We start from the raw sequence: 14,206 nt of genomic DNA, 5'->3' as shown, positions 1-14,206 counted from the left end.
TAACCAATTACTAAGAAATTCTGGAATCACCGTTCAAAGCTGAAGCAAAGCAACAGTCGTTGCAAGTGTAGTCCAAAATATGAAAAATTGAGTATACATCAAAAGAAAAAAAGAACAGGTAGCAATATACACAACACCCATGCTCACATCTAAATAGAAGACAATAAAAAACAATCAATCAAATGAAAGCGGCAATAGCTAGGGAAATGAGAGCTTATATCAAATAGAAATATGACAGGTTTCTCTGTTCTTCAAAAGGACAAACGAACTGGGCAAACGTAAAAATGGAGTGAACAATGCACTGAAAATCAAATAAAAAAGGAATAGTACCTTGAAGTTTATTCATTGACAAATCTCCTGCAACGAAACATCTTAGTCAATAGAGGTATCAGCCGTGAACACACAATCAAAAGGCAGAAGTCAAATGAATGAAAAAATTAGTATTACCTTCCATTTTTGCCATCATCAACAACAGATTTTATCCATGAAAAATAAATAGTACCTTCCTTAAAACTGGGGCCTTGCCCATTATAACAGTGACCAGAGCACATTTTAATTTACGAAAAAAAAAGTATCATGTGAATTAGAAAAGCCTACAGTAAATCTGTAAATAAGATCTTCAAATAAGTTGCTTTATAAAAAAAAAAATCTACCAAATGTGCAAGTATTTCTTGAATTCCCATGCTATTCGGTTCCATACCCTTCTGCAATCAAAATTAGGATTTGACCGGAATTGAATTCCAATTGGTAACGCCTCTTACTTACCAATAAACATGAAAAAAAAGTGCTGAAAAGTAAAATCTGTTGGTGTGACTAATCTTTTTTTTTTGTTTTCTGCTCAAAGGAATGCAGAATATTGTGACCCAACAACACATGGATCTATATGAACAACTAATAATCAGTCACATGAACATAAAAAGGGATATAAATAATCCTGGTTAATTACATACCTCGGTGGAAGTAACCTAGGGTGGAGTAATTGTATACCTGAGAGAAAGCTAAAGAATGTAGCTCCAACTAAAGAAAAAAATGAAGTTTGAAACGCATTTTGAAACCCTTCCCATGGTCTGAAGTAATTATCCGACATTCTCAAATTCGTCGACCCTTGGTTGCAATGTGTTAGGGCTGAATTGAACACAACAAAGTCGAATAAACAAAATGAATTGATTGTTTTCTTAATTTTTTGTTGAAGGATTAATCCACAAATTTATAACTTCATGATCAAGTGAATAGTAGCAACAAAACGAAAAAGAATAGAAGGCTTACCAGGAGGTACCTGTGGGTTTGATTTAATGCCCTCTATCTCTCCACTTCTTTTAAGCAAATACCTTCAATGTCATTTTCCTGCTTTGAATCTGCTCCCGTCTCCTTGTCGCTTGTGAATATCCTTTTGGGAAGTCGGAAGACGGTTAATTGTACTTGCTCGTGCTTGGGCTGAATGAACAATCGACGAATATGTGCTTACAGCTTCATAATAAAGTTGGTACTTGCTCGGACGCTGTGTGTTGTAACCCTTAAAACCTTTGAGTATGACCTTTAATATAACCTACACACAAAATTCAGAATAAAGATGATAGAAGGCTAAAAAAATAAGTCAGAAAATAGGAAAACCAAAAGGGCATCAGTGTAGAAAAACATAGTAAAAAGAGGAAACGTAGAGGAAGAAAGTCATAACAAAATCGAACTTATTAGCAACTGAAAAAAAAACCCAATCAAATGAGTAGAATATCAAACAATCTCATCCTTGTAACCCATAAAAAGCGTAGTTGACACAAAAGCATGTGTTCTTGCCTAGGTAAGAAATACCCACCCGAATGCTCCACAACACTCGTGAACAACCATCACATGCCAGTGTCGATAATCGAAATCGTCAACAACCATCAACCCATGATTCCTCAATCTTGACAAAAGAAACAGAAAAAGCATCGACATCTATGAAACATTCGTGAATTGAAGCGGGTATGACGAATCTGTAAACAAAAAACAGAAAGGGTGAGTGAAGTAGGCAGGAAAGAAACAGACGCCTCCAGATTCGATATAAGGGAAGAAACCTAACAACGACCAAATACAACCCTAAATCACACAAAATAGCACATCATATCATCATAAAAGAACATAAGGAAAAGGGAAGTAGAAACTCAGAACAGAAACCTGATGAAATCTGAAGTGCGATGGATTTTGATAACCCTTACCTGAGCGGCGACGGTCCTTGGTACCGGTGCAGCGCTGAGCGATTATTTTTCGCCCCTGTCTCAGCCGATCGTAAGTGCTGTTGGACCGCCGGAAATAGTATTGGAGGCTTCGAGATCGGGTGAGAGAGAGTGTGTGTGTGTGAGTCTGAGAGACGGTGGAGAAATCTGGAAAGGTTGGAGTTAAAGCAACGGTGGAGGGATTAAACTAACCCAGTTGAGGAGTAAGCTAACCCCAGAACAGTACCTGTAATTGGTGGTTCGATTTATGGCCTCTTGCTCTCGATTTCTCTCTCTATCTCAGCAACGCAAAAGTTTGGTGGAGCAGGAATTAGAGGAGAGAACACCCAAATAGAGGTCGGTGAAGTAGTCAGGATCAGTGAAAAAGAAGATGGGAGAAGATCGGAGGTTTTGTGCTGAGACCGGGAGTGTCATCTATAGCGGTAAAGTGACACACAAACAAAAATAGAGGGACCGGAAATGTAATTTAAGGGACCAAAATTGGGCAAAATGTCTCAGGTTTACTGTTAAAACTTTTCACAACTTTAATATATATATATATATAATAATATGGTAATTTTGTCATTATGCTATATCCGATCTAAGTGGTACCAAACGACATACAAAAAGTTATTTTAATTCAGTTCAGTTCAGTTCAGTCCAGTCCAGTACAATCCAGTTTTGTTTAGTTCGATTACGTTGGTGTACCAAATGCTACCTTAAGGTCTATGTCATTGTCCTATAAAGTTCTATTTTTAGTGGCCATAGTATGTATTATATTTTGGTATGCTAAATTTTTTCACGTTTTTGTGTAACATTTAGTGGCTGATACTGTGATACAATCGATTTAATTTTTTGTTTGTTGACCTTTTCTTTTCATTTCTCTTTTCCAGTTAAACTCCTGAAGGCTAGCATTAAAAGTGCCTTAAGTTGCATTCATTCTTTAAGACGTTGTATTTAGATTTAATGTGTAATGTACATTGGATTTTAGTTAAGCAACTAAAATAGAGGAATTAGTTGTGAGAGGGATTCTAAGGATAATTTTATGGCAAGTGAATCCAATACAGTCCCCCAATCAGAAGGCTCAGTAATGGCTTACTTCAGCAGACAGGTTTATTATTCACAAGTCTAAAAAGCACAATTTTTAGGAAATTATATATCTTCCTACTAGTATTGCTCTCGTATAAACATTTATTTATTTTTCTTTTTGGTTACACAAACCGGCTTAGCAATCCACAAATGTTAACACTACTTCCTAGTTTTTTTATAACTAATCTTATATTTATAATTTTAACATAGACTCCTAAAGTTAAAGTCACGTTCCAGATGGAAAAAGATGCTAAAATTTCATCACCGAAATTGTAGTGGCCAAACCGGGGAACTTAAATAACTTAGAAGGTTTCATCATAATAGTACGAATCTAACATTTAAAGTTATTACAGCTAAACCAATCAAAATAAACACAACCGGGATATTTAAATAAACAAATACCAAAATAAAAATAATAAAAAGTAGCAAATGAGAGCAATTCACCTAGCAATTTCAGGTAGAGGAAGATTTGATTTATTTAAAACTAGGAGAATAATGTTGGGTTTTCATTTGAGCTTGAACAAAACCAAAAAATTTAGATTTTGTTTTGTCAAAATACGTCTATTTCTTCAATCTTCCATATTTCCTTTATTTGTCGCCTCTTCTCATTCAAATACCCCTACCCAACTTTGAGCATTTTCATCATCCCTGATGTAACTAAAATTTTATAAAACCAAAAACAAAAACTAGAAACAACATATTAAAATAAAAAAGACAATGTTAACTAGCCCTCAATTTCGTCGGGTATGCGATTACACTTGGCACGTGCAACAATACTTTTAAACCCCTAGGTTACCCCTAGTGGAAGAGTGAAGTCTCATGAGGGTTTACAGTGAACTTACCCGCAACATTCACGGTTTGCCTCCGAAAGTGCTAAGTTCACGTATTCAGTCGGATACATACATGGATGATCGCTCATAGAGGATCAAATGTTGGTTGATTTTCTTTAAAGCCAATCATGATGTCACGCACCTTACTTTGGGTTAGAGAAGGAAATTATGGTGTTAAATAATTTCCTTCATATTTAATGAGTCCATATTCTTGAGTTTGACCCGGATCATATGGCATGCCTTCTTTGACCTTGTTATGTAACATCCGGTTTTGGAGGTATGTTTTATTTTAATTTAAAATTTGAAGTTTAGTGAGTCGCCACGACGTGGGAAGGATGGCCACGACGTGGCGAGGCATTTTCTAGCCGTGGGTCTTTTTGACTTGCCACAACGTGGCAAGGAAGTTCACGGGGGTGGCCGCCGCTAATGTCTTAAACCCTAATTTTTCCGGTTTTTGCACCTATTTAAAGGAATGAGGAGGTTAGGGTTTGGTCACCCTCAGCCTCCATCACCCTCTTAAACTCAAAAGAAACCCTAAATCCTTTCCCCCCATTGTTGAAGCTTTCTTGAGTGCTTTTGAGAGGTCTTGAAGGAAGAAGCACGAATGAGTAAACCAAAGATCAGCAAGAGAGTCCCTATCTCCCTTCCTAGCTCAATTCTGGACCATTTAAGAGTTCAAGGTTCCACCTTTTTTATTATAGAGTGGTAGATCTTGCATTTTGTCCCATTCTTCTTGATCTTGTTGGATGGGATGGTGAGACTTCATAAAGGTTGCAACTTTATGAATCTCTGGATCATTTGAAGTAGTTTATGGTTTGGATCTGAAGTTTGGTGGTTTGTTTGTGCCATTCATAAGATTTGGGTCATAAAACCCCATTTTGACCTAAGTTGAGTCCAAGACTTGCATTGGACATGCAAGTCTAAAAAGTATCAATCTTTAGGATGGTTTTAGTGTTATAAGCTCTTCTGGAGCAAATGGGCTCAAGACTTAAGGGATTAAGTGCTTCTTGATTAAGCCCATGTCATGGTTATGCTTTATGGATCTAAGACTTGAGATCTATACCTTTTGGTAGATCTCAAGGGATAAAGTTGGAAACTCACTAAGCTTTTGGTAGACCCAGTTTTAGTTTCGAGTTGTTACGTATGTTTGGTATGGGGTATTTTGGAGAAACTCACTAAGCTTTGTGCTTACAGTTTTATGTTTATGGTTTCAGGTACTTCCAGTTCGGAAGGGAATGGTCCGACATGATTACACCGCATCCACCAACATTCCGCATTTTATGACATGATTTGTACTCTGATAACTATTTTATACATTATCACATTTTGATGGATTTTGAAATTAGTGAATGATGTTTCTGTTGGTTTTAAAAATGAATTTTTTACGTAGTAATTTTTGGCACGTTACATGTTAAGATATAACCGTGTACTTTAAAACCTTCCACGAGAACGCTTAAATGTTTTTTTTTTGGGAAAAGCCATGCCCATTTTTGTGGAATGAATCTTCTTAACCGAAGCTTGATGTCATGGAACACTTTCCTATTTGATTTATGGGCACATGCGGTATCATGTTTCTTATTCAATAACATTTTCTTCATATGTTGACTCAAACTATAATTAAATCTTTTTGACCTGTTACATGATAAAATGTTCTCCAAATCGCGGACAATATGGGAGAGCATATACGCAATATGCTCATAGACATAATCGTCTATAATATCAATCATAAAATGGTCGTCGCTAACTGGAGTATCATTAGTCGGTCCAAATAATAAAAGTCTCAATATATTGTTTCCACATGTTACATCTACCACACATTCCCAACAACTAGTGTGGGTATAACTAGTTGCCAAAAAGGGATGACGAATGATGCCATTTGGTTGTTTGTATTTGTACGAGTTTTACCAACCTATCCCGATAAGATCAACAAGAAGTTGTTTATCAGGATCTTGCAAAATTCTTGGGTGGGGGATGATATTAGCCTACACGAAACCCTCTCTAAATTTGGGTGTTTCTGGTTCATGCAAAATTATTTGAGATGATTCCAATGTAATTTCAAATTTTTCTTCGTTAATTATCTCCACTTTAACATCTTCCTCATCACTTGATACACAGTCATCTACCACAACCTCATAATCGGGTAGTGTAGGTTTATGTACACTTGAATGTCGAAAGATTCATCACTACACAAGACAATTACCGCATTCGCTTGCGTGGTATCATTTTAGTTGGTCCACCATTTGTTCTACTTGATTTTTAGGCGTCAAAATTGATTTGGACTGGACTTCCTCTTGTTTAAATTCATTCTTCAACAGTTCCATCATTTGATCCAACTTCTTATTGATTAAAGAGTCATTTGATCTTCTTTGATCGACTTGAATGTAAGATGAAATATGGTGTTGATTTTGATAATGGTTGTCCCTCCACCCATCATTATTGTATGGATTTGGTTGCTTTGATGGACTATAAAAATCATAATAATCTTGATCCACGGTGAGGTAATCACCATTGTTTTTTGTTTAACCATGGTACAAAAACAAATTATGAGTATGCTTGCTAAACTTTTGCAAATCTGCAAAGAAAAAGACGAACAAGCGTATAAAAGAGAACCAAACAACAAACTAAATGCAAAAAACAAGAATATTTTTGAGTTTTGAAAAATTTGAAAAGCAGTAAAAACTGCTGAAAAGAACTAAAAGCTAAACGTAATAGCTTCCTAACAACAACGCCAAAATTTGATCGTAATCGTTGATCGTTGATGCAATAAAAAATAACCTTAATTCCACCAATCTAATGAATGCTAAGTAAGAAGAGGAGCTTATGGTTTGAAATAGTTCTCAAGTTGTTTAAAAAGATTAAAAACTGAAGAATTTCTTAAAAACAACAAAATATTTGATTCAATATCGGGGAAAAGTGATTAAAAACAGAAAGAACAGAACTCTTTTCTTCTCATCTACATTTACGATTATTTTGGGCCCAATGAGACAACGATAAAATATTAAAGAATATGAAACAAAAAGTACTAAACCTGTTTGCAAATGGGCCGCTACATCGAACTCTCAGTCTTTCTTAAAATGTACTTTTACGATTATTTTGGGGGTATTTGTTTCTTTTGCAAAAATGGTAAGGAAATAAAACCGGGTCAATGCTAATGACTACTGACTAGCAATGAATTATTATTTTTTGACATATTAACTTCTTAATGGTTTTTTGCTATAATGACTTGTTAAATTGTTTCTGTATTAATTTTAATTTTAAACAATTTGATCAGATAAACCCATATTATCAATGGTGTGTCATCCACATGGCTTCTCACTATGCCTCTATATTGACATTATTTCTAAGCACCTTACTACCTCTTAGCTTTTTATGTATGTTTAATATTCCATTTTATTAAATATTATAAAGTTAGCTTGTATAGATATCTAATATATTGTATGAACATCTTCATCTTACCACCATTGAAGATGAAGTTGTTCAAAGTTTCAAAGAGTTTTAAAAATTATTTGTGATTTGGTTCCATGAAAATGTAGGTTCCAAAATATGGGTTTCTTTATCGATTCAGAATATAGGATAAATTCATTAATACAGTTAAAAGATATGAAGTTACTTATCTTATATAATTAAGTTCACTTTCATCGTCATTTCAAAATATTGTCTTCATATTCATCACAATCTTAAAAATAATGTAATTATAAAGTTAAAAATTAGGCGTAAACTCAAAATATTCCACAATAGGAGGCAAATTAATCACATTATGAGCATGTTCAGCATAGAGCGTTTGAGAGTTTCTAGCTTCTCGTTTGACAAAACGCTCTGTTTTGAAAAGAAAGCATTGTTTGACACTATAAGCTTTTAACGTTTAGTTTAAACAAAACGCTCTAAATCCAAATGTTACTTCATGTAACATTTAACAAAACGTTATAAGGTACAAGCTACCTGCTACCAGCTAATTTTGCCGAACACGCCTTATAACTACTTTCACTTATTTATCGCAAATAACCATGATTTCAGGGTAATAGTTTCTTTTATTATCTATGGCTAGATCGATCGGTTTCGGGTCAAATAGGAAGAACTAGAAGATTCCACCTCTGGAAAACGCCTACACCTAATGGCTTAAGCCGCTGTTCCCATTTCCTCGCTGACCCATCATGCAAAAGGTACGCCGTTAGAGTGAGTGCGCTTGACTAATATAGAAAGTCAAGGCGCTTAATAGCAGTCTAGTCTCTTCTGGGTATGAATCTGAGCCTTAGCATTAGTGCCTTGGATCCTAGGACTGATTACAGGGAATGGATGATGGAAGATAGAGATGACAACTCTTCCTATGAAAGATTGTCAATACCGGGAACATTCATCTAACGATTCAACTATATTGAAGGTTTTATAATCTTAGTCTGAACTAGCAATGCTATGGTACTTGGAACTCTTTTCAAAGGAGGTAATTCGTTCGCTCCAAACACGACTTGCTTGTAATTTATCCTTCAATCCCAAAAAAGCAAGAATGAATGACCAAACTCGTTAGACTCAGCAGAAGTGTAAGGTGTAAGTGAAGAGAATAGAAGAGATGAAGTCTGCCCCTTAGCCTAGTCTATATCCACAGCTGACGCAACTCCGTACCGACGTCTCACTACTACTTAATTGAATTAATTAACGGCTAAACTTTTTCATAACCTACTACCAAGACGATTTGGATACTTGACTTCTAGATGCAATATCTTCACTGTTCTGAAAACAGAACTTTCTTGTTCATTCTAGTTGTCAGCCAGCTTCATTATTTATAGATTATACATATGAGTAAATTAAATGAATGGTCTATAATGTTTGGGATAGTTTTCATTGTTGGGTTCTATCTTTTTATTTTATTTTATTTTAAATTCAAGTGGTTAATATGATTTTGCTTTGTTTCAGGGTTAGTCCCTACCAGACCTGAAATGAATGTTATACATTTTTTTTAATCTTTTTAGTTTTTTTTTATTATCGTTTTTAATTTTTTTTAATAATATTTATTTAAATAGATCCACTCTATCACCACTATTAATGTTCAAACAATGAGATCCAACACTTCTTTTTTTGTCATCGACTCACACCCGCCATCTGCAACCTCCACCTTCCGCCTTCAACCTCAGCCATGGTTAGACCTGTCAATTGGGCGGGTTTAGAGCGAATCACCATCGATCCAAGCTAATGTTTTAAAAACCGGTTTGAACCGACCGGTTAGACCGGGGAAAAGAGCGGTTCAACTATAACTGGTTTTATGTCTATTTCTGAAGTGGAACGAACCGGCACAAAAATCTGGTTGAACCGGTTAAATTAAACCGGTTGAACCGGTTAAATTGAATAAAAACACATTGAATTGAAACATTTTGCATAATAAACTTTGGTGGTTTTTTCACATCTATTCAGATTTTTATGAATAAAAACACATGATAAATGTTATGAAGTTTTTTGATGCGTTTGTATTCATCAAATACTTTATTTTCTTTTTAATGCACGTGGATTGATGTAAAACTTATGATTATGTGTTATTTTAATGTATTTAGATTGATCTACAACTTGTTTGCATGTGTATTTTTAATGTTTAACTTGTGTACATCAATATCTTCATTTATATATATATATATATATATATATATATATATATATATATATATATATATATATATATATATATGTATGTGTAAGAAAATACGAAGAAAAAAAAATGAAAATTATAGAAACCGGTTTACTTGGCGGTCGAACCGATTAAACCGGAAACCAGTCACTATACTGATTAAACTAAAAAATCGGTTTTTAAAACATTGTTCGAAACCCTTTAAAAACATGACCCACCCGCTCCAATAACCCTCAGGGTTTTGAATAATCGAGTCCATATCTGTATCCACTGAATTGATGAGCACCCGGCCCATCAACCCGACCCTTTTACAATGTTAAAATTTCACAATTTGATATGTGTCACATAGTAATATTTCTGAAAAAAAAGATAAAATGTTTACGTAAAAAAGATGTACATTACTTAATACTCAAAATCCAATATAATAAGAATTACCTTTTACTTAGACATCGAGTTGCATATATATATATATATATATATATATATATATATATATATATATATATATATATATATATATATATATATATATATATATATATATATATATAGAGAGAGAGAGAGAGAGAGAGAGAGAGATAGGTTCAGATATTTTAACTAAGTATTGTATTATTGTATGCATGATTATGGACCAATCAAAATTTAATAGAAAAAACAATAATTAAATAAATCAATAAGGGTAACTAGGTAATTTGAGAAATAACTTCCGCAAATACTCTCTATAATTTTGCTAGTTACGTTGATTTTAACCTAATCCCCCTTTTATATACGACTGATCTGATCAATCGTTGTAGGATTAATTTTCATCACCGGTTGAAGACTCCTTCACGCCGACCAGCAGGTAACAGAGGCGGGCACTCTTTTTCACGGTGATGATCTTGATCTTCTTCTTTCCCTTCAAGACAGGGTGCTAGAAACCCCTCCTTCTTCTCCTTCGCCCCATTGACCTGGTAATATCTGTATATTTTGTTATACCGTTCATGCTACCGTCCTCTCCCTCGGTCAGCCTCTACGGCCTTCTTTCTAATTTTGACTTTTCATCTCTGAGTTCGATTCTTCAATCTGAGTAGTAGGTTAATTGTGTAAGTAATTAATCAGATTGTTCATCCTCAAGATTTCGTTTTGTTTTCCTCTAACAGATTCCTTTCATATATGGTGCAGATGATCCAAACAAGACACAACACCTACTTGCCCTTGATGGAGCTAAGGAAAGGCTGTCTTTGTTTGAAGCTAACCTGACTGAACAAGGATCTTTCGAGTCCGCAGCTAATGGCTGCGAATGTGTCTTTTATATGACATCTCCTGTTATACCTTCAGTTTCACTTTCTAACCCAAAGGCACAATTCCTAGATCCTGCAGTGACGGGGACACTTAATGTTCTCAAATCAGCTGCAAAAGTTCCATCTCTCAAAAGAGTGGTTTTGACATCTTCCATGACTGCGGTTATGTTTCGTGTAGAACCTTGGGAGTTTGGTGCTGAGGTGGATGAAACATGGTTTTCAGATCCTGAAACTTGTGAACAGAAAAAGGTATGTATGTATATATATATATATATATATATATATATATATATATATATAATTGTGTTAAAACTTTAACTTTATTATTAATTAGTCAAAAAGTTTGTAATTTACATTTATGGTATCCACTTTCGAAGACCCTGGGTGAGGATGTTGGTGTGACATTTTGTAAAGAGAAAGGTTTGGAGTTGGTGGTTATAAATCTTGGGTTTGTCATTGGTCCTCTCTTACAGCCAACTCTCAACACCACTTCTGAGTGGGTTATGGGATTGATTGTAACTGGTAATTGTCTACTACAACTAAAAATCAATTCATCCGATCTGTATAATTAATTTATTGAACATATTGCATGCTCAAATCTTTATAATATGTAGGAAAGGAAATATTTCCAGATGGAATTTATAGACTTGTGGATGTGAGAGATGCAGTATCATTCTCATTAAATTATTTTTTACTTTGGATATTTTTCCAACAGAATGGATATCGTAACTGAATCTTGAATTCCAATTCTATCATAATGGAATCACGAATTCCAATTCTGTTGGAATGAAATATGGATATTTTCTTACTGATTTATGCATTGGATTTGTTTCCACAGAAGCAGCTGAAGCTTGAAGAATGGACCATGAAATTGAAAGTGATTCTTAGCAACATTATTCTTTTAGAATGTATTAGTGTCTTTATTAGATTTTGATGTTTTTTTCCCGATTTGAAAGTTTTTTTAGTTTTATTCTTTAATAATAAATGTAATTCTTAGCAATTGTTACACGTATTCTATAAGAATTAATGTAATTTTTGTTTTTATTCTTCAATTGATGGTTCAAGAATTTGTTATTCTCCAAGAAGTTTTTAAAGTTATGATCAAGGAATAGGTTCAAAATATTTTTATTATTTTATGCTTCAAGAATATTTTTATTTTTGATAAATATATTCTGTCAGAATATCCGAGAATTATCATCACTACAATCAGATTTTTAAAATTAATATAATCTATTATCACTTAAAATATGCAATTTTCCTTTTTTAAATTTATGTTAATTGACTAAAAAACCCTTAAAATGAAATTAGATGGTATTTTCTAATTATCATTAATTTAATAACATGTATTATTCACTTTCTTAAAATAAGTGAAATTGATTGGCCCACATTTATGCATATAATAATACAATAATTACTTTGAATAAAATAATCTAAGCGTGTATATATATATATATATATATATATATATATATATATATATATATATATATATATATATATATATATAGGATGGCTTATAGGTGAAGTGAATCGACAATGATCAATATCTAACTCATTAATAAAAGAGTAAACATGTATGGATCGCATGGAGGCGTTGAGGGAGACAAAGTGGACAACTACATAGGACCCAATTTTTTTATTATATATTTTTATTTAAAAATAAAAATTTATAATAACGATAAGGACTTTTTTTTCTGACTCGTCCTGGGTCTTTGAAAATATTTAATTTCTCAAGACCGGCCCTAATAAATCATAAACGAGTAAGCGAATCGAAAATTAAAATCAAAACCCATAAAATTTTTACAGGTTTGGGTTTGGAGCAACTGAGGGTTAAAATCCGCCTAATTGATATGTCTACCCACGGTAGACCTTGAAACTCTAGATCTCATTTTTCTATTCTCTAGCAGACATCACACTTAGAAATCAAAATCCAAAAATCAAACTCATTGCTAAAACTTTAAATAAAAGTCCGATATAGAAAGAGCACATTAACATATTTATTATGCTAATAAGTACAAATACAAAAAATTACTTTTACTTAGAAATAAAAATGTTTTACAGCAAAAAAGACATTTTTGTCTACCCGTCCATAGTCTGTATTTTTGATACAGACTAAAAAAACACACACCACCAAAAGGAAAATGTGATTTCTCGTTAAAACCTCCAACCCAATATGATTTTCCTATCACATGTTTTTCTGTATTTTTGATATACTTTATTACCACATCCACAATTGGTTTGAGGTTTATTTGTTGTTTTGTCCTTTAAGGAATCGGAGACAAACGGAATATGTGTATTTGTGGGACTTGTGTGAATATTTGTGTGTCATTCATCGAACCAACTTCTTTTGTTTCCTTAAATTAATCGTAGACAAATTTCGAGTAATATGTGGTACATATTTTATTCTCAAAAAGTTTTATTTTAAATTCAAAAAGCATAATTTGGATAAAAACAAGTTGGTACAATGACATTTCACCGACCATATAACTTGACGCACAATATTATAAAAAAACAGATCAGTTAAATAATATAACAAATAAGATTCATTACGTTATCATATTATCATCATATCATGTGCAAATGATAAGTTTATTAATATTTTTATTGAAGAATGTATATTTACTCTCAAAGTATGTTTTGATTGTTTTGGCTTGACTTTATTTAATATTTTTAGACCCACAAAGGACTACGATCTATATTATTCATTTATTGACGTACTATTAACGATTGTACAAATTGATAGACATAACATGCTTTGGAATTTTAAGGCCGTTCATCTCAGTTTTGATTTTGGGAAAAATATTTCTATAACTTTTAGATGAACATAAGTACATAACTTATGTTTTAACTCAATTTAGATTTTCTTAAAAAATCTATTTTTCTTATTTTCAATTACAACACTACTATATCTAGATTGTGAGCGACAAACTAATTCTCTGTTGATAGATAAAGGCCAAATTTCACGAAACTATTGTATTTTGGATTTTTATTTTTACAGTAAATTACATGGATGGTCCTTGTGGTTTGGGATAAATTACGTGTTTGGTTCCTAACTTATTTTTTTTAATTTAGACCATCCTCCCTATAGTTTGGTTTTGTTACGTCGTTGGTCCCTACCCGACTTAAAATGACTATTTTGCCCTTAATAATATACCTTTATTTTGTTAGTCTTTAATTTATTATTTCATTATTTTTAAATAAAGTAAT

The 14,206-nt window shown here is 33.2% G+C and overlaps 1 protein-coding gene across 1 annotated transcript; it reads left to right on the top strand.

The window, feature by feature from the left end:
• Positions 1-1,438: 1,438 nt before the first annotated feature.
• Positions 1,439-11,854, top strand: LOC145121553 (phenylacetaldehyde reductase-like). Its single transcript, XM_079057282.1, has 7 exons — positions 1,439-1,496; positions 10,688-10,720; positions 10,881-11,252; positions 11,342-11,521; positions 11,614-11,666; positions 11,715-11,724; positions 11,838-11,854. Exons 1-7 carry the CDS (start codon positions 1,439-1,441, stop codon positions 11,852-11,854), a joined length of 723 nt encoding a protein of 240 aa, XP_078913408.1.
• The last annotated feature ends 2,352 nt before the right edge of the window (positions 11,855-14,206 follow it).

Source organism: Lactuca virosa, chromosome 6, assembly GCF_052849685.1.
Source record: "Lactuca virosa cultivar CGN04683 chromosome 6, Lactuca_virosa_CGN04683_v6, whole genome shotgun sequence".
In the NCBI taxonomy this organism is placed as follows: domain Eukaryota; kingdom Viridiplantae; phylum Streptophyta; class Magnoliopsida; order Asterales; family Asteraceae; genus Lactuca; species Lactuca virosa.
This window is presented reverse-complemented; position numbering and strand designations above follow the sequence as displayed.

Bases quoted from the DNA above. Each gene is read 5' to 3' on its own strand.
- LOC145121553 (XM_079057282.1), top strand. From the start codon at position 1,439: ATGAACAATCGACGAATATGTGCTTACAGCTTCATAATAAAGTTGGTA. The intron at 11,253-11,341 runs GTATGTATATAT...TTAGTCAAAAAG, and splicing joins TTGTGAACAGAAAAAGGTAT to TTTGTAATTTACATTTATGG. The intron at 11,522-11,613 runs GTAATTGTCTAC...TATAATATGTAG, and splicing joins TATGGGATTGATTGTAACTG to GAAAGGAAATATTTCCAGAT.